The sequence below is a fragment of the Lycorma delicatula genome, chromosome 13 (assembly GCF_047948215.1).
Source record: "Lycorma delicatula isolate Av1 chromosome 13, ASM4794821v1, whole genome shotgun sequence".
In the NCBI taxonomy this organism is placed as follows: domain Eukaryota; kingdom Metazoa; phylum Arthropoda; class Insecta; order Hemiptera; family Fulgoridae; genus Lycorma; species Lycorma delicatula.
In genome coordinates this window covers 3025446-3046765 of record NC_134467.1, presented here as the reverse complement: position 1 = coordinate 3046765, position 21320 = coordinate 3025446, and the positions used below count along the sequence as shown (strand labels likewise).

Genomic DNA, 21320 nt, shown 5'->3' with positions numbered 1-21320 from the left:
GTTTTTTAAAAATATATTTTATGTTTTTTCGGGCATAAAATTTTATCAGAAGCTCCGATTTTAATCGTAGCGTCGGTCCCGTTTCATCGTTTCATTTCATTAGACCAAACGAAAAAAATTAAAGACGAAAAAGTAATGTTTTTTTTTTTTTTAGGAGGACGTTCTTGTTTCTTAAGAGCCGTAATTTTTTGCGGGCATATTCGTTTTCCAGCTTCGGCGAAGTTGCAAAATTAAAAAGAGTAAAATAGAATTTTTTGAAAAAAATTGAACCGACTACCAAAAATAAATTTAAAAAAAGGTTTCACTGAAAAGTAAAAATTAATTTTTCCACTTCGCCTTCAATACAACCTTTGAAACTTACTATTTATCGTCTATGCCAAACGCAAAGACATTTCATAACCGTATCTCGTGTACTTCTAATTCATTTAAAATTTGGCAAGTGGAAAAATTATTTTTTACTTTTCAGTGAAACCTTTTTTTAAATTTATTATTTTTTTTGAGTAGATTCTATTAAAAAAAATGTTTTTTGAAGAATTTGTCGACGTAATCAAACAGTATTTTTTTGTTTTAAATCGGCATCTAAATATCGATAGCACGGTTCAGTATAATATATGTAAGAAGTATACGGTTCATTTTTCGCGTCAGCAACGCTGTTTTTCTGTCTTCGGCCGGTATGGAGTTGGATTTTTTGTTCGTATAAAACCTTGTGCTCGGTCAGTTCTACGGATCGCTAGCTTAAGAACGTATAGTTAATTTGATTAATAAAAAAAAAAAAACCCCTCGGTAAAGGGATACATAATTTCATCTCGGCTTCACCCTTGACAGATTTTTATTTCGAATACGTCTCGTATGGCTTTTAAATAGACAGACTTTATTATATTGCGAAAATTATAAAACTTAAAATTAAAAATATATTGCGGATAACGAATTTAGTAAACGACTTAAGAAATAAATTTCTACAGAATTTTCTAAAGGTTCTGGGCATATTTCAGCAGACGATAAAGGACACATAATTTAGCAACGTTTATCCGCGTATAAATTGATATTCCGTTGTGTATTTCTCCTTTGAAGTAACATTTTAATGAAATTTCGCTCTGTAATACAGAATATATTTCACGATATCGCTTGAAAACTAACAAAATGTGAAATCGGGTACCGCTTTGCCCGCTTATCGGAAAGGAAGGCGATTATGTGGAAACGTGTTTTTTCCCCCGATTTATTGCAGAGCCTTGACATCAGTTCCTTGCGGAATTTTTTTTATTTAGAATTATATTTTTATATCGTTTTAATATGATGTTTTATATTTATTTTTGGTTTGTTTTTAAAATAGTCGGAGTTCGGATGGCAATTGTGGAAAATATTTTTACCGAGTTATTCCTCGGGAGATTAGCAAGATATTTGCGTCTTTTTCCCGACGCGATTCCCCTTCAGTCCGCCCACCCAAGTCCTTTCGGTGCCGGTCGGAATGCGCCTGGTGGAACCCTAATATTGTAGAAGGTATAATGCACTCCCTTCGGGAGGGAATCGCCCGCTTGCCTTCAGAGGCCTAAAACTTAATACGATTTATATCTCGTGTAGAGAAATATTTTCGATAGTTCGTGGGTAAGCCTCTTTAAAAATGTTAAGCGACATCTAAAAAAAATAGAAATAACAATTATTTTTGTTGCGGCCTTGCCCCTTTGTCGAATGACGTTCAAATTAAATAAAATTTTGTTTTTTCAAAAGTTTCATGAGCTTTATCGATCCGTTTAAGAAAATATTTACCAAAAATTTTAAAGAGATTAAGCTAATTATATTCCCACCTTCGTTCCGATCTACTTAAAATTTCAGTGCTGTAAACAACTCGTATATTACTACTGCTGTAACCGGTTCAAGTTTCTATCCGCAACGCTTCCGTAAAAATTTGTCGTTTTAAAATGAAGGTGAAAATACTCTGATCTAGTTCAAAATTAACCGACCAAATTTTGGCCAAAATTTTATGCCGTATTTGTAGACGTATTTAAGTTTAAACGATTAATTCTAATCTTCTGGCGGTTCTAGATATTTATAAAAAAATACAAGCCTATACATCCTTAGGGAGTTTCCATGTTTTTTTTAAAATATTTTTCGGAAAGGGAATCACGAAGATCGAGATTTTGCAAAAAAAGACTCTCCCACCAAAAGTTTGAACGATCATCATATACTTTCTCTTATAAATATGATCTATAACTTTCTTATTGCCGGGAAAGTAAAAGGACCCCCCCAAAAAAATAATAACGATCGGGAGATAATATTAAGGATTTACCGATAATCCCGGGGGGAAAGGCTTATCGTAGGGAAACAAGTCCTGTCTACCCAAAACATTTTACGTACATATCACGTATCTAACCTTCTTTGTAAAACGGTAATCGAATTTCTTACCGGCAAACATCTTCTTTCTTTTCTTTGTAAAGTTAAGCCGTACAGACTGTTTATACAGAGTGTTTCTTAAATAGCGGGCTGGCTATACTTTTTCGGATTCTACTTGTAAAACTAAACAAAAAATATTCTTAAGAAAAATGGCAATTTCCCCTTCGTTAACCCACTGTCCGCCGTTTTGTTATTTTTAAATAAAAACTTTATATCTCAAGTTCGGATAGAGGAATCAAATTAATTTTGTAAGCGTCTTTGTATAAAATTTTTAAATTAGCAAAAACTCAGGACTAAACTAGTCCTGAAGTCATTTACTTCTACTTAGAAGTCGTTTACTTCTTTGTAATTAACGCTACACAAAATCGTAGACCGGATGACTTCGACGACACGATCGACCTTTGATAAAGATTATTTCAAACCGCTAGCGTTTTTCTACAGATCATCTACCGAAGGGCAAACGAGAAAACAGTTTGCCGGACACATTGTCCTCATTATCGCTACATAATTTATACGAGGGATTGTCTTTGCCTTCGGTAACCGACAATCGAAACGATATGTATTTCGATTAATTTACCGCGACCGTTCGTTTATCTCGATATTATTTAATATCGGCGCACGATATTAAATAAATTTATAAAATAAATTAACGGGAACGAAAATTACCTCGAGCTAATATCGCTGTGCTTTCGTCGTTCTCCGTTTTATATCCCTAATTGATGCTACTTAAAATGTTCTGTATTTTAATTTTTTTCTTTGAAATATTTTATTAAAATAACTACTCGACGTGTAAATCGTAAAACAAAATATATTTTTACCGTAAGACGATATAATTTTTCCCTTTCAAATTTATATTAAACAACCAAATATTAATATTAAGGTTTGGCGATCAATAATAAATTAAACGCACCGTTAATTATTTGATTAACGTTTTAGAAAACGTTTTTCCTTAAATTTTTGTTAAAATTAATTCAGTCCTCGCTTTTGACGCCCGATCAAACGGATGCCGATCGAGTTAATATATTTATTTTCTTCAGTTATTTATTTTCTCGTTCAGGCCGTAATCTAAGGAACGCGTATAATATTTATTTAGGTTTTACGCTTCTTTCTTCCGATACTACGTTGCAACTCTCGCCGCTTCCCTTCACTCCTCTATATCATCCTAGAAAACCATCAAACTTTTTCATCGTTTCTCGGTACATTCTCCTCTGCTTTTTTTTTTTTTTTTTTTTTTTTTTGTAGTAGAAGCAGTTGAAAAAAGTACTTTAGTTAGCCTTACTCCATCCGTTCGGTACAATCGTCCGAAGTAGTCGAGCCTTCTTTTTCTCATCATATCTTCTATTTTGTTGTACGTTCCTTATAATTTATACACATTTTGTGTGTTCTGCTGTCGTTTCATTCGCTTTGAATCCCAGAATTATTTATAGTATTCCTTTTTTCACGTCCTTAATCGTTTGAACTTATCCGATACCGTTTAAAAAATGACATTCTATTGCGCGCAGTACTTCTGGTTTCATTAACCTGTAATAATTATGCCTTTTCTTATTTTCGACTAGATCGAGATGGATTTTTTGTTGTAGATTTGTGTTTTGACATTTTTCGTTTTGTTTTGTGTTTTCTCTTATTTAATCTAAGGAGTAAACGTATTTTGAAATATAGTATAGCCGGTTTTGCAGTCCACAGAACGATCGCTAAAAACTTTTTCCCGCGGTATAACGTTACAAGTTATCTCAAACGTATCTGTTATTATTTTTTTTTAAGGATGTATTTATGCGTTTCAACTCGACGCGCGTGAAATATACTTGATTCCTCCACTTCGATCGATCGGTAATGGGATTAACGACTGTCATTTTACACCAAGATGAAGCTCCGACTCGGTCGGTAACGGACTGTTTAAATTAATATTTTTAAGGGCGGTGGATCGTTTGAAGTTCCGAAATTCAGCGGCCAAATTTTTACACCTTCCAGGCATAATCAAAGAAAAAATATCTCCTATTTACGACTAAGGAATGTTAATAAGCCGAAAACCGATGTCAAAATATACATACATATATATCGTATACACACACACATATATATATATAAAACTTTCAGAACGTGTTGTACTGGTAAAAATAAAGAAGAAAGCTGATATATACGTAGATTCGGAACCCTTCGTTAGTGAATGGCAGCGTACGAAAGATTTCGCCCTGATTTCTGCGCCTTCGGTAAAAGTAAACCGGACTGTAATTCGTGGGAATCAAATTGAGAAGTAGTTTTACGTTAAAACTTACCTGAGGATCGAAAAATATAGGTTCCAGAACTAAATTTTTTATATTTTTCAAGAAATGTAGGGTAAAAGATAAAAATTTGCGGTCGAAAAACACGCTATTTTACGTTCGGCGTAAAATAAAATAAGCTCGTGAAAGTTTACAAACAATAGAATTCGTAAAGAATTTCATTCCGAGTAAAACAGTACGAGTATCGTCCACCGAGACTAAACACAAACGGTAAAAATTTCGAAGTTTATGAAAAACATAATATATCAAAATGCGGCGAGTAAAATTCCTTATTTTCACCAGTAGAACACGTGAAACATATGTGTGTCTGAGTGAGTGTGTGCGCGTGCGTTTAATATGTTCTTTTTTACGTGTATAGGTAAAGAAAAGCTTCAGGTTCCTCAGAACGAACCGGTTCGATTAGTTTTAGAATCAGACGGTACTCAGGTCGAGGATGGAGAATACTTTCGTACCTTACCGAATAACACAGTTATCCTCTTGCTGAGACCGGGGGAACGCTGGTATCCCACTGGCGTGGACGTAATACGAACCGGTAAGTTTTTTTTTAATATTTATAATTAATAAATTTAATTTTAATATTTTATTCACGATACGTAAATAAATATATTTTTTGTTTATCTAAAGAAGTAAATTTATCTTTGTTGTTTTTAGGTATACCAGTCGCTTTATATCTTTGCTAATCAGTTTGAGGTTAAGATCGATCCGTTGAATAATCGAAGTCAAAAACAGAGATGAATTTTATTTTATTTGCTTAAATTCGTTTTCAAAATTAAAAAAAAATATTCTGTTTTTATTAACAGTATTTTACGGTTATTTTGGCTTAAATTTAGACGTTTTTGAACGTACGGTTTTTCCGGTTTCGTTAGTTTTACTCGCGAAATAGTTTTCTCGATCGAGAATAGATACGTTTAAAAAATAAAAAAGTAAATTATTTCGTATCGATAGGTCGATGAAGAAAATCTATATAATAATGAAAAAATCTTTATTTCGTCGAAAACGACTTGATATTCGGTAATAAAACATGAGATTTTTCGATAGTTTACAAACAGCGTACAGGCACAATCGCCGAAAAGTATATTCGGTGACGAATAACGTTCAGATTCTTAATAGATATTACTGTATTAGTAGCAAAGAAGTTATTTTGTTACCGCGACAACAATTTCCTTAAATTACTATACGGATTCTATTATTTATCTTAACGAAATTAAGGTCAATTTTTTTACGGCTGTATAAATCTCACTATTGTAAAAACAGACAACGTATTTTCGTTTGTTTCCGATAAACGCAAAAACCACTCGACTAATCGTTACGAAAGTTTAACTGTACCCTTCTTATGGCCCGCGGAATGTTAACCGCAGTTCAAACCTGACCGATCTCACTGCTATATAAATCGTAAATTAGAATCCTATAGATAAATAACCTAGACGTTCTTTTAATAAATCAAATTTCATCGTCTTTATAAGATCAATTTGTATTATTATCGTACATGTAAAATCAAATCGTTCGGTAATAAAATTAAAGCGAACGACGACTATTTACACGTTTAACAAAGTTTTGACGGTTTGAGAAATAGTGAATTTCGATTTATATCGAAAAGTTCTACTAAATTTAACATCGTCGTCTGATCTCATCCTCATGCTTACAAAAAAGCGCTGTACATTTCTGTATTCTTAACTAAGAAATTTCATCACGGTAAACCGCACATGTACTCGGCGTAAATTCGACTTTCGATTCGCGTATTTTCTTGTATTTTTTACTTTCCCGTCTGCTCTAGAAGGGAAAGTATTATAATCGGTCCCATTTGGGCATATCTTAAATAACACACACGCGTTATGTACGCATGTATATTCGGTGTCGGCTTCTACATCACCTTATATCTTCAGAACTACAGGACCGATTTTGACTGAACTTGATCGGATAAGTTCTATAAACGGGGCCTTCAAATATAAACGGGTTGATGCCTTCAAATTTTCAACTTAAAAGGTCAAGGGGGTGAGGCTCTATAGCAAGGACACCCTCGGTATATAGAGATTTCGCCTGATTAAGGTCGTATTTTTCTTAGGCTCTTTGTTAACGGTTAAAACGTAATAATATTTGAAAAAAAATTTTGCAAAATCACCCCTCTCCCAAAACCCCCGCTATGTTGTGACGTTACAGGTGAGCGGTAGAATTGAATTAATGAATAATATTTAAAGCGTAAAAAGGTAACTGTCTGGCCGGGTCTCAAACTCGATCGCCCGGTCGACTCGGTACCAGATACGTTAAGCCTCGCGGTAACACCGGTTTGCCGACCGCACAAGCGAAATTCTGTGTAACTTGTGAAATTACATTAATTTAGATAGTGACGACGGTCGCCACAATTACCGCACACCCGCGCGAATTAAATACGGTATGCGCGCGCGCGCTTTAGTTATAATCATTGAATTAAATAAACGAAAAAAAAAATAATATCTTTAAATAAAACGATAAATAGTTTGAATTAAGTTGTGTGTGTAAGCCGTGCATCAGAAAAAACCCTCAGTTGTCTGGTTTTTTTATGAATCTCACGGGTCATGTTTATCAAAAATTTTAGTCGAAGATTAGATAAATTTTTCACGAATTTAATGTTCCTTATGTAGCTAAAACACTTACGGATTGTATTCGATCTTATACAAACCCTTGGAAAAGGATGCGGGCTTCATAAGTTCATAAGCAGAGTTCATTAGTACCTAGGTGTTTTGTTTGATGAAAAGTTGCCGTTTAGCAACCGCATTAAGCAAGTAGCGGCTTCCGCCGCTACTTGCTTAACACACGCGGCGAGTCAATGTGGTGAGAGCCGCGTTATCGGACCGTGTGGGAGTTCCTAGATGCGGTTGCTTTCTTCGACCGGCATCCGTAGTTTGCTTAAGGGAAAGACTCTTACCGCATTGCCGTGGGAAATTAATCCAGAGTACGCCTGACCACCAGCTAATTATTACGGCTCCAAGGGCTATAAAATGGTAGACAGGTACTTGCTGGCATTCAGCGACCTAGGCGTGGCAGCGAATTGCCGCCTAGACGAAATAAATTTTATTACGGCTATCATATATACTTTTAGTAATTGACGGTGTGCGCCTACCAATTTTAGGAATTATACGACAAGCGAGCGGTTGGAACACGTAAGCCGATGGTGTATGGCACCGCGCTTAGTCGGCTCCCACTGCTAGGTAAGCTCTAGGAGCTACTTAGGATAACGGTCGCTAAACTGTTCGAGGTTCAGTAGCCGTTTGCGGCACAGACGTTCGGTCTTATGCTTTAAGGCGACCGAATGGAGTGGTGGCGGGAGAAATACTAAGCAAACCGTTCACCAGAATTAGTTTTGTAATATTGAATTCAAAAAAAAAACTTATTTCCTAATCTTTTAAAATTTGGGAGCCCATGTATGAAGGAGGCTTTTCTATCGATTATAGTGAATACTAAAATAAGATTAAAGCATCAAAATTCCAAAATTTCGAATAAAAAAAACATTTTGATTTTAGCGGGCTTTCTTATTCTGTAGGGAAAATTTAGGAAAAATTTATTTATTAAGAAACTAATTCTAAGAAAAAAGAAAGTAAATTTAAAATGGAATTATTTAAAAATATTTAAAAAATAAAGTATAACTTTTATAAAAGTAATAAAAAATAATCGCTTCTATTTTGATGTTCGGATATAGTGCAGGCCCAAAAACATCTTTAATCTTTATGACCTTTGAAGAGGTGAAAAAAATAGAAGTTTTTTTTTATAATAAAAAGTAAAAACGTTAAACCCAAAAAGAAAAAAGAATGCGCATTTATGGTCCGTGGTCAATAATTTTAAAACATATATAGAGCTCTACAGCTATATATGTGAAGTGTAAACTTTCAAAAAATTTTTGAAAAATATTTAAACCGAAGGGAGTCAGAGTTAATATATATTTCAATTTTAAGAGGGGGGGGGGGGTTGAATTTAAAAAAAAAAATTTTTTGTATTACTTGTATCACCGAAAAAGTAAAATTATAACCGTTAAAGTCAACAGCTTAAGAAATTTTGACCAAGAAAATGAGAAAAGATCGTTTATTTTGCAGTCGATAGGGTACATTTTAAAAATATCTGTGGGTTTTTTTATCATTTTTGAAAGCATTTGTTTATCATAGAACGTCTGTTCGGGGTTATTGAAGTAATGATAGTAGCCGATCGCAAGTCTATCCCTCGCTTAACGCATCGATTTTTGTTTCGATCGACTTATTTAAACGTTACGAATAATACGTTTTGAGTTTATAAAGCGGTGATAAATTGTAATTTTCTTTATTTTTTTATATGCAAATAGAAATTAAATTAAATCGCGTCGTTTAATAAGAAAATTGGCCGGCGAGTAATGTAAGATCCTTTTTGAAAAGACATCTTATCTTAGATCGCTTACCGAGTTTCAAACTTATTGGCAAAGAAATAATGCGACTAGAACTAACTATCGACGATATATTTTTTACCCCAGAACAGGTTAGTAATTAATGCAAATACTTTTTACTACGACCGTTACGGCGTATATTAATCGAAAAATAATTTAAAGGTATAAAAATTAGATTTAAGAACTCATCGTTACAAGTTCTAAATGTTTTCAACCGCCCCCTGTTTGTTTAATCGAGAGAGAATCGCTGACCTACCTTACCGCAACAAAATTTATGCTTTCCTTGGTACTAGTATGTTACGCTCAAAATCTATTAATTATATTACGATATAAATAAAAGCGAAGAAAAAAATTTCATGTTGCAATTTGTATTATCATAACATAACCTCTTTTTATGCGGATCGATTCGTTACGATAAATTTCAATCGTTTTCCGGTAGATTTCTGGAGGCAGAGCTTTATAGGCGGCTGACTTCTACTGGTTTTGCCGTAATCGAAAAATTTTATTTAATCCGTACATTTTTTAATCGTCGCTTTTACTCCGCTTTATTAAGAATATTTAAGTAGTAGTAACGTACTATTTAATTTCAAACAAAAAAAATATTTTTTTAAATTCCTAAAAGGTCAGCTAAAGTTTTACAGAGCGGTGACGTAAAAATGTAACCGAATTATTTTTAAATTATAACCGGTACGAAAGCGAACCGGAAAACTTGAAAACTCCTGTATTTAAATAAGTTTTTATTTTAACGGGAACGTCTATATTTTTATTTTAAGAAAGACCAAACGGGCGTATCCTGAACGATTTTAATTTTATAAGAGTGATTTTCTTGTTCTTTCTGGCCCTTTTACGTTATAATTTAATGCGGACTCGTCTAAAAAACGGACTAGTTAAAAAAACTAGTCGGCTAATCTTATCGATTTCAAGTTTTGTTTCTAATTTGTAACGTAAGTTTTTTCACATCGATTAAACGGAACAGTTTTATCCGAATGAGGTTAAGTTAGATTACAATTAAAGTCGGTTCCGTTTAATATTGTATTCTATTTACTTCATAATTAACGATTATTTAAAAACGCATAAATTTCAAGGTGTTCACTCGCGTGCCATAACACGCATATGGGTATGCTGACAGAATAAGGAGGGAACGATTACTAACATAACTCGCGCTCTTTTTTAAGTCGCACCTACACGAATTCAGTTGACGGAATATTATTGCACTCTATGTGGTGTACCGAGAGATAAAATACTGCCGCAAGGTATAACCTTTGACCTTACGCTTCTCACTCGTAACACGGTACGGTGTCACATTCTCTCTGTACATAGCCTTACGACCTACGCATTCATCGGATACGATGATGATGATGATGATGATGGCGTGGAAAACTGAAGCGAAGCTTCAATCGCCTTTTTTTTTTAATAACTTGGACTTCCACGTAGAATCGGTTTACGATAAATACGTATAATATATGCACGTAACTGTGTGTTTGTAATACAACTACCTTATTTATATTTACGTATCGGTTTTATTAATAAAAATGCATTTACGAGATACATTAAATTATAATCGATCGTATTAAATGAAAATTAAATTTATTCGTTTTCAAATAAACGTTATTTATTATAATAAATAAACTTATTATGTACGATTACGGAATTTTTCTATATATACGATCGTATTTATAGATTTTACGTTTTCTGAAAGAAAAAATTCTAACCTATTTTTAAAAATAAAATTATACGGAGAAAATATCATCGTATTCATCATCGGTATAAATAGTTAAATCGATCGCTTACTCCGCCGATCTCGGCCTCGGTCTTCCGATTTTTTGTTTTCCTAAGACGACATAATTCGGAGCCTGTTACGCGCTCGCGTGTCACCCGTCTTCCCGTGTCGCGTCCTATAAAAATACTGAATTTAACGACAGAAATGTTTTTAACGATATCGGTCTTTATATTTGAAAGATCCCGAGAAAAATTACTTCGTTCCGCGATCCGTTATTTTCTGATTTTTGTATTATCGACGTTGACGATCTTAAAGACGATCCTGATCGTCCCGTTCGATCATCTTAGGGAAAAACGAGCGCACGCAGTCACAAGTGAATAGATAAATTGTACAGGAGAAAAAAGGGATCGGTCCGATCCACAGGAGTAAAGGAGCTCGGCCTACGCGTCATGAAAAAATAATTTTATTTGAATTTTTGTATCTCGTTTGCATTTACGTTATAAAATACATTTTAGGATGAAATCGTTTTTAAACGGTACAATTTTTAACCGTTAACAACGATTTGATTATAAAAACCGGCTCTCCTGTAAAATTGATAAAATACGATCAAACCCTTACTATCCCTGAACCTTTGATCGGTAAATAACTATATATACATCCGGATTCACCGGTTTTCCAAGAGTCTTTATCGGTTTTTACTTGTGAAATGTTGACGAAATTTGAAGCTAAAGTATCGTAACCTCATTTAACAGTAAAACGAGTAAAATCAGATACGCCGTTTAATCGTTTTATTCGCGTCAGGGATCGATAAACCGATTATAAGGTCGATAAATCGTAAGATCGGTCGTAAGGTCGATAAACCAGATCGTGGATAAGGTAAACCGAAACTTTATTCTCGTATGTCACGTGCGGATATTCGTAAGAGACTCAAAAAATGTACTTACAGCCGTTTCCCGATCGTCTATCGAGTATGTATTTTGTAGTCTAATATTCGTGAAACTCCAAAACGACAGCTTCGATTTTCTTGAAATCACGTTTAACTGTCCGTTTCGGTTTCGATTACAGACGGTAGAAGATAAATTTGAGTTTTTCCCGAACTCAAAAACTAAAATCATTCAAAACTCATCGACGGGGTTTCTGTAAAATTCATAATTTCATAAACTCAAGTCGAAGTTTGCGCGTTGTTTTTATACGAACTTAGTTATTTATCCGAATTTTTTTAACGCGTCGGCGAGAAAGTTTCGGAAACCTTCGATTAAGTCTATTAAACGATCCGTATTCTTCGGCCGGTGCCAATAAACCGTACGAATTCGAGACTAGATCGGTTAATTATTGAAAATTCGAGAAACACGAGTCGCGCGTTTGTCGCCGGGTCGAAGGTGATATTTTTTCCCATTCGGTAATCGATTTTATTTACGATTGATACACAGGCTAAGTAATTTTGTTTCAGCCATCTCGGCCATCCCGAAGATCGTCTGCGAGACGATCCACGCTTTGGAACTGCAGGATGAAACGCCGTCTTGGAAGATTATGGACAACAAGGGTCGCGTCACGGTCGTTCTTCATTGGGATCAGCGTCAACACAAGGCCGGTGGAAGCGGTGAAGGCGGACTCGGTACCGCTGCCAGCAGCGGTTCGGCTACTCCGAAAAAACAATCCTCTTTGGTGATACAGACTAGCGTCGACAGTACAGGTAAGAAAGAAACCTTGATAAACGACGTTTACCCTCCGAGATACACGGCGTCGCCGCAGATAACGGTTATAAATCACGACGATTTAGACAGAGTAGGGGCCGCTTCGACGTCTGCGTCCGGTTATCCGAGGTTAAGCAAACAAGGCTCGTCGTTCGAGAGTAATACTATACACATTCATACGCCGGAGTGCGCCGATCACGCCCATCAACCGGCCGGTAGTTCGTCGAGAGCGGGATCGCCCGGTAACAACGCATCCGAATGCGATTTTCACTGTTGCGCGCTACACGAAGAAGGTAGGAAAATAGCCGTTCATAAATCGGTGGCGACGTCGCCGATACAGGATTCGCTATCGACGTCTCCCCAACAACATCCGTCGTCTATATCGGACGGTTCCCGAAGGGCCGCCGGCGTCCCTAAAGGGCACGTCCGTTTTTTAGACATAGAGGGGTGTACCTCCCGACACCCCGGACAGGAGCACGACAGCTCCGAATCGGATGCGGAGAACACAGTGATGGAAGAGGAGGCCGTCACGACGGAAAAGTTTCTCCTGTTGATAGATCAGTTATCGGTAGATCAAAAACGACATCTGACGATAAAGGATATCGGCATCATCCTAGAGAGACTAAGCTCTAAAATACTGGATGTCGAACGGTTAGATAGAGAAAGCGAGGGGGAAGACTGTTACAATTGGACTATTAAAGCTACTATACGCGGTGATGTGTTGAGAGAGCTCGGTGTTATATACAACGGCAATTATTACGCGATATCCGAACATCCGGGTTATAAAGAAGAGTCTGAAGAGGTGCACGATGAAGAGCCGGAAGAAGAAGACGATAGACTTTAATATAAGTATAATCAATTTTATAATAATAATAAAAAAAATAATTATTACAATAAAAAGATACACTGTCACCCTGCTCCTTCAAATAAAATCTAATTCTATTATTATTATTATTATTATTATTATTATTATTGTAACCGATAAATTATTGAAAATAATAAAACTAAATCGCTCAATATATAAAACACGGGTCAAAATATTATCATTATTATTATTTATCGTAAAAAATTATATTATTACTATTGTTATAATTATGAATACCGTTACCGTAAATACATGACATCTTGCTCATTTAAAGAAAACCACCATCGACTCTATTGATAATATAACTATAATAATGGTAATAATTTTACTGCCGTATAATAATAATAATAATAATAATAATAATAATGATGATGATAATAATAACTTTATTATATATATATATATATTAAAAAAATGTCTAAATCAATATTAAATTAAGTACGAACTATATTAAATTTATTGTTATGTTAATTTATTTTTTAATAAAATAAGTTCTTGTTGTTTATTTAAAATTTTAGATAAGAGAAATATTTAAATGTGTTATATAATAAATAATAATAATAATAAAGATTATTATTCTAGAATTTAAAATTTATTGTCTAAAAGTAATTTAGTAAATAAGTAAGAGCTTTTTTTTTTAATAAGATTAAAACAGCTTGTTTACTATAAACTCATTGTTTATTTTTAAAAAAATAAAATTATTTCATTCGTTGTCGTAATATTAAATTGGTTATGTCTGGTTTATTGCAGATTAATTTTTTTATTATAGATATAAGTTATATTTAAATTAAACCAGTTTATTTTTTTTTAATTTTAGTATAAAATTTATCCTTTCGAGAAATACTGAAAGGATCTGTCATTGTGGTATTGTAATATATATTAAAAATACAAAAGATGTCTAATAAAGTTTTTAATTTATTTATTTTTTTATAACCGGCTTGTTTGTTAATATCGTTTATAAATTACGTTTTTATTAAAAACTTTATTTTTATATATCGATTAATTAATTAATTATACGTTAACTATTGAAAAACGTACAATATAAACTCACGTATCTAAACAAACATACTGAATGCAGTATAGTTCATAGTTTATAAAATCGGGTTAGCTTTTCCCCCTACCAGATCAAACCGGTTTAAGCTAGATTAACAAAATTAAAATACATCGCCGATCGCAGTATTAAATTATTTTTTTATTATCGCAATATAATTTATTTATTCTTATTTATATTAGCTTCTTTTTTTGTTACGTATATTATTTTTTTTTTTTTTTATAAATAATTCGAACGTATTTATAACGATATGGAAAAACTGTTCTCGTTGAAAATATTTCTGATCGTATAATAAGTTAACGAGTTTCAGTTAATTATGTTTTTTTTAATTGTACTCTTTTAAATTAAAAGTAATTAAATTTAAAATCCTGGGATTAAAAAATCAGTTGTTTTTTTAAACGGCTGGAATTTTAAAAGGTTTAATTTGTAATTATACTTCTATTATTTGATTTTAGTTATTTATATTCGACACTATATTCTACGCATTTGATATGTATACGCGCTCTTATAATTTTAAAAAAGGAAATACTTAATTTTTTACCCTCGATTTTAATAATATTTTTATATATCGTACTCTCTTTTTATTTTTATTATTTTAAAAGGTTTGTGTTAAAAAAGATAAATCGATAACGTCTTTCTTTTAAAGGGTTAAAATGTATTAAGGGTTGTAGTATTTATACAGACCGTCTATTTACGAGTTACGTACCGTCGGCCTACTATCGTAATTTTTTCCTTTAGTATTACCCGTAAATATTTTAGTAGTTTTTAAACGTTCAGTATTAACGACGGATTTAATTTTAATTCTAATCTGAAATATAAATGAGAATTTTCGATCGGTTGCATTTCGGTGTCGATAGGCTTCAGGCTTCACAAATACTAAATTTATAATCGGTTAAGACCGTACATGTGTAAGACGTGGCATATTTCAAGGATGAATGAGCCTATTATTATTTATTTGTCGGCCTCCTCACATCCCTTACGGCTAACCGTATCTTCCGTAGGAATCTACAGGGAGTCGTTGAGAAAAGCGGGTAGCGGCTGAACAGTAAGAATATTCGTATGCCGCACGCCGATACGAATACGTAAACGTAAATAATAATAAGAAATACAAATTGAAAACCGTCCGGCAGAATAAGCGCGAGAAAAACAAATATTTCCGAAAAAAATATTCTATAGAGTTCAAAAAACCTCAGCCGTAGAGTTATAATTAGACAATCGAGAGCAGAATAGGACGACAAAACAGGTAGGATAAGCGGTGGATAATAATGAAACCGTAAGTCGCTCACTTATATCGGCGATTACCCGACGAGTTGCTCTGTCGGGATAGATCGAATCTGCACGTCTATTCGCAAGCTCGGGAGCTTCTGACGGTCTTCTTACATAAAGATCAGGAGATCTTAATGCGATCTCCTGATCGGTTACTTCCGCGTAGATAATCCCTAATGAATCTCAAATCCGTGAAAGCCGTCGATTTACAAGCGACTCCGAGTACCTACGAAAACGCCAGAAGATCTCTATCTCGACACCCGTATAAACATTTTCTGGACGGCTTCACCGTAAATATTCTTCCGCGATTCAAGATGGCCGTAATAACGTCTTATGCAGACGGATCCGTGTACATATATTTTAAAAATATCGTCACAGTCCAAATTTCTTCCGGTTACCGAGACCGTGTGGCGCACAAATCAAAGCTGGGGAACTAAAAGCGCTCCCGGGTCTTTAATCTCGGAAACCCTTTTAATCGAATTTCAAACGTAACCGGTTAGCCCTTCTCGTAATCTTTGCTCGTACGAATTTAAAGGAAGACCGTTTTAAACGGATCAAATCCTAGCCTCGTTTACCGCTTTCCGCAGCGTCGTACGATTCTGTTGACCGGAAACTGGTCGATAGATTTTTACGTTATCGGCAATAATAACAATAATAATAATAATTATTATTTTTCGTTGTCTTTAATAATATATAAATGTAATTTTATAAGATCATCTTGTATTTTACCGATCTGTTTTTCGATCGAAAATTAAATTTAATCCCGTTATAACTTAATAATACAGATTTACGATTTTTATACGATTGTCGCGATTTATATACGCGTAAACGCTTAAAACTTATTATTATTTAATTATAATTTACGTTATCAAAAATTCTTAATTTAATAATAAATTCTAAATAAATTACAATTTTTTAAAATTAGGTGTAAATCTATCTACAAACTTTGACGTAAACGAATAATGGCCTCGTTTAAAATTATAACGGTTAACAAAAGGTATTCAAAATTACGTATTTCTTTATATATATTTAATTTAGTATATTGTAATAACGTTAAACAATACGTTTATAAATTTTAATAGAAAATAAATCGTTGCTGAAATAAAGTAAGAATAACTGGGTTTTTTATTATTATTTACAACTGACTTTTGTAGATTTAAAATTCACGTCTTTCAAAGGAAATGTTGACGGACTAATTTTTTTGCTAGTTTTCTCCTTTCATTTATTAACGATAAAATATTATTTTTAATATTACGTTACGTAAAAAAAGAAAATAACAATAATAATAATAATAAAAGTAAACTCGATAGTCTACGATAAAATATATATATATGGAAAATATTAGGAGAGAAAAATGTTTGGAGCATGATGACAGTGCCTTCTATGTAAGTTCGTTTTGTAGTCGAAATTGTTAAAAACAATCAGTTAATTACTAATTGTATTTTAACTCATCCTAGTGGAGTTTTTTTATGTAATAATGATAATAATAAAATAATAATAATAATAAATAAGTATTATTAACCTCAGAATTTTAGATGTAATAAAAAAATTCTTTTTAATAATTTAGTACGTATGTAAAAATGAATATATATACAGTGTTATGAAGTTCTTTAATTATATGTTTTTTTTTTGCACGTATAAAAAGTAATAATATCCCAGGTAGTTATTCGTATTATTTCTAGCGTATTTGATGTAATGCGGCTTCTAAATCGTCAGTTTATACCGAATTTAGTTATCGTTAAAGTCTGTTGTTTTTGTAATTATTTGTCTCTGTATAAAGTAGTAAATTAAATAAATTTAATTAACGATATTACCTTATTAATTGTTATTTTAATTAATTTTTTTATTTACGAAACCGTATACTTAATTAATTATCCTTTTAATAAATTAAGAGTTAGAACTGCCATCGTTTAATAAATTATAAAATCAAGAAATAACGTTTACCGAATTCGGTCCCGTGATTTATGTTTTTTAATTTATATATATATATATGTATATATATAATATCTAAAATAGATTACGTCTGTCATCCGGTTGCAAAAAATGGATGTTTCAACGATGGGGACATAAAAGAATGATATTATACACCAGAAAACTTTTTATTTAAAAAGAAAAAGAAAACAAAAAGTAAAAAATTGTCGGTTTCTAATGTAAATATTTAAAATTTAGCTTTAATAGGTTCTGTAGAAATAAGAAAACTTTTGTCATTTTTCACTGCCGTTTAATGAATTTATCCTCGTTTACAACAGTGACTCGCAGTATATATTGTCGACTTTTTTCGTTTTTTTTTTTTAATCGAGAAGTCATTTTCGTATCGAAAATTATTACCCGAATTAAATATTTATTTTGATGTCGTTTATATATATGTAAACTGCCTACGAGTTTCTTAATAAATATTTAAATTATTATATTCTTCGTGAACACCTGATAAAGGAACTGTCGGCATTTCTAGGATTTCACCGTAGTAAACGCATATAACAATCTGTATCGACATAAAATGTACCCGTCTATATTACGAGTATTATGCCGTTTAATACCGATCTTGGAAAAAGGATTATTTACTAGTAGCAAATCGATGTAAATAGAAAAATTTTATCGTTACATTAAAATCGATTTAGTAGCGATCGATGGACTTATCCTATTCCGAACGTAATACGTTTCACAACACGTGAAACGTATTACATTAAGATGTTCACGATATAACCCGACAAAGATTTTTTTCTTTAAATTTAACAGGGTTTCTTTTACCTACGTTTTGCTACAAATTCGATATCTACATTCTTGTTTAGCCGCACGCCTAAAAACCCAGGAGTTAGTATTATAAGAAAAAAATTTTCTGCGGCCGTATTATAACGCTTGAATCAGGCGGCTGTAACCTGTTTCATAACGACCCTCGTTATGAAACAGATTTTCGTTACGTAAAGACGTTCAACCGATCAAAAGCCTACTCTTTTCCACCGCCGACTGTCTAGAAGCGGGTATTGTTTAACGTATCGGCTGATTTTCACAATATTTGCTCGGCCGTAGAAAAAATACGATATAGAATGCTCTATAACGGTCGTTAATGCGCTCTTGCGAAGTTTACGAAGGTCGGTGCGGTAACTTACTTTGCCGTCGCGCATTGACGGCTATCGTTATAGGCTCTTCGCGTAACGTACTATTTTTTATATATATATCCTCTTTTGCATCCGGGTGACAGATTTAGAAATCGTTCTTAAAGTATTCTTCTTTCTTTGTTTGAACTTTTACGCTTCTTTGACGTCTACCGAATAAAAAAAAATTATAGTAGAATATTTCATTAAATTTCGGAACTACCGTTAAAATATTTGTATCTCCAAAATTACACGAGAACCCGCGTACAAAACGCGGTCGTTTTAATTTAACCGTAATAAAAAATCTAGTCGGTTAAACGAAGGAAAAAATAGAATTCCGATAATAACAGCTTTTATTATCTAAGACGATTAAAAAATAAAAACGGACGGAGAGAACGATTAAAGAGACGGACCGAGGAAGGTGCCGAGAAACGGTGAAAGAGTTGTAGATTTTCGAGTACGGTAATCGAGGAGCGAGAACGGAAGCGGCTAGAGTCGCGACGAAGAACCGGGAAGGAATAAGAGTTATTAAACCTGAACGAGAAAATAAGTAAATAAAAGTTTTGTTTTTCGATCGATATTTATTTTCGATTTAATAATTCTTAAAATTATTTTAAAATAATTTTAAATACCGAATAAATTCGGCTATAACGGGGGTACATTTTTATGTCGATAAAATACTCCGTTCCTTTCTTCTCTTGTAAACGAATAAATTCTACCGCCGTATCCAAATTATCTATCTTTTTAAATTAAATTTATTATTTGTTCTTATTTTATCAGCGTTTTACAACAGGCATTAACCGAGTGATTTATTCGACGAGCGAAATTTTTTAAAAGATCTCTTCATTAAGATTTATTTACAAAAATTTTACGTTATCGGAAATAATTTATATCAAATTTTATTATTTTCATTAATTTATACGTCGTGCTTTTTTGTATCAAACAGTCACCGGTATAAATTAACTCGTTGCAAAGGTTTTATCTATCGCTGAACTTAAATTTCGAAGGCGATGTAACAAATCAAGTGATGTGTTGTGATATAAGTGGTGCCGACATAGCTAAACAAAAAACATTGTACAGTAAAAAATAAATAATAAAAAGTCAGCTAATAATTTCGTTAGTTGATATTATTTAGTAGTAAAACAAAAAGGTTTTAACTATATCTCCAATAATAATAATACGTAATAATGCTGATAATAATTCCATTGTTATGTTTATATTATTGCCGCTTTAATTTATTTCATACAATAATTTTTTTGTTATTACTATTTAATTCGCAGAATATTAATTTGTTTTTTTAAATAAATATAATCTCGTATAACATACTGTAAAAAAATTGTGTATTATTATTATTATTATTATTATTATTATTATTATTATTATTATTATTATTATTATTATTATTATTATTATAAAGCAAATAAAATTTTCTCACTTTTTTAATTAATTGTTTAATAAAAATAAACAGTCGTTTTAAAAAATTGTTATACTTAGAAATATGGCAATCAAAAAATAATATTAATAAATCTTTATATTACTATTATTTTTTTATTTAAAATTAATTTATAATTATTACACTAATCTTGGTAGTCCGGTAAAATTGGGGTTATCGAAAACAGTTTTCGTTTTACATACGAGTAAAAGTAAATAATGATTTCTTTTCGATCGCATTATGAAATAATTTTTCTAATACTCCGTTCGTTTCGTCGAATAAATTATAAATACACGCAACGACAAAACATCGCATTTAATATCCGCTTGTATCGCGAGCGGATGAAACGATCCGTATAACTTGGCAACATTTTTACGGATTGGAAAAAACTTTCTTTTAAGCTACCTCGCGTAAGCTTTTGCCCGATTTATTTTCGACTACTACCCTGTTTTTTTGACGGCGTTGAAATTTATTTGCTAATTTAGAAAAATAACGCTAGTCGATAATTTAAAAAAAAAAGAAGTAATTTCGTCGATAAAGCTGTACAGAATTTATCTGTTGTTATATTAGATTTACGCGTGAGAATAAATTAATATGCTTACGAATGCCTGTACGAACAAACGTCGGTACGTTTGCAAAACAGGCTACGTATTTCCATTCCCTACAATTTTTTTATTTGAATTCGGCCGACCGAAGACCGCGCGAAGCAACACTTCGCATTTATTTATTTCTTTTAATCGTTTCTCCCTTTAGTTCTTTCGCTTTATATTTTTGTCTTCTCTGTTCCGGCCGGATATCGTGTACGTTTCTTTTTCTCCTCTCGTTAGAAATCCGGCTACAGGTTTTCTTATTTATAATGATATTTTCATTTCTTTTAGGTTTTTTCTGAACCGTTTAGGTCCGTTAATTTTTGTTCTTTTGTCGTAAACGCGGATGAAAATCTGCTTCGCGAAACCTTAATCTTCGTTCTCGTTTGACGGCCGAACGATTCGGCTCCGATGGAATCTGCCCTTCTCGGTTTCATTACATTTATTTATTATTTATAAATTCGCGTATTCGTTTTTATCTATTTTAGGATTTTTTTCGACGTTTTCCATAGCGTTTAATTCCCGCGATTTCAAATAAAAAAATTATTCCATCGTTTTTAAT

The 21320-nt window shown here is 32.7% G+C and overlaps 2 protein-coding genes across 3 annotated transcripts in view; one reads left to right on the top strand and one right to left on the bottom strand.

Moving 5' to 3' along the window:
• Drep2 (DNA fragmentation factor-related protein 2) overlaps positions 1-13374 on the top strand; it is a 100625-nt gene extending 87251 nt beyond the window's left edge. The window contains exons 3-4 of the mRNA XM_075381567.1: positions 5026-5199; positions 12222-13374. Of these exons, the coding sequence (XP_075237682.1) occupies positions 5026-5199; positions 12222-13309 (1262 nt within the window). The 3' untranslated portion in view covers positions 13310-13374. The remainder of the gene's footprint in view (positions 1-5025; positions 5200-12221) is intronic.
• Positions 1-21320, bottom strand: part of Hsepi (D-glucuronyl C5-epimerase) — a 289844-nt gene that overhangs the window by 193422 nt on the left and 75102 nt on the right. The window lies entirely within an intron of this gene.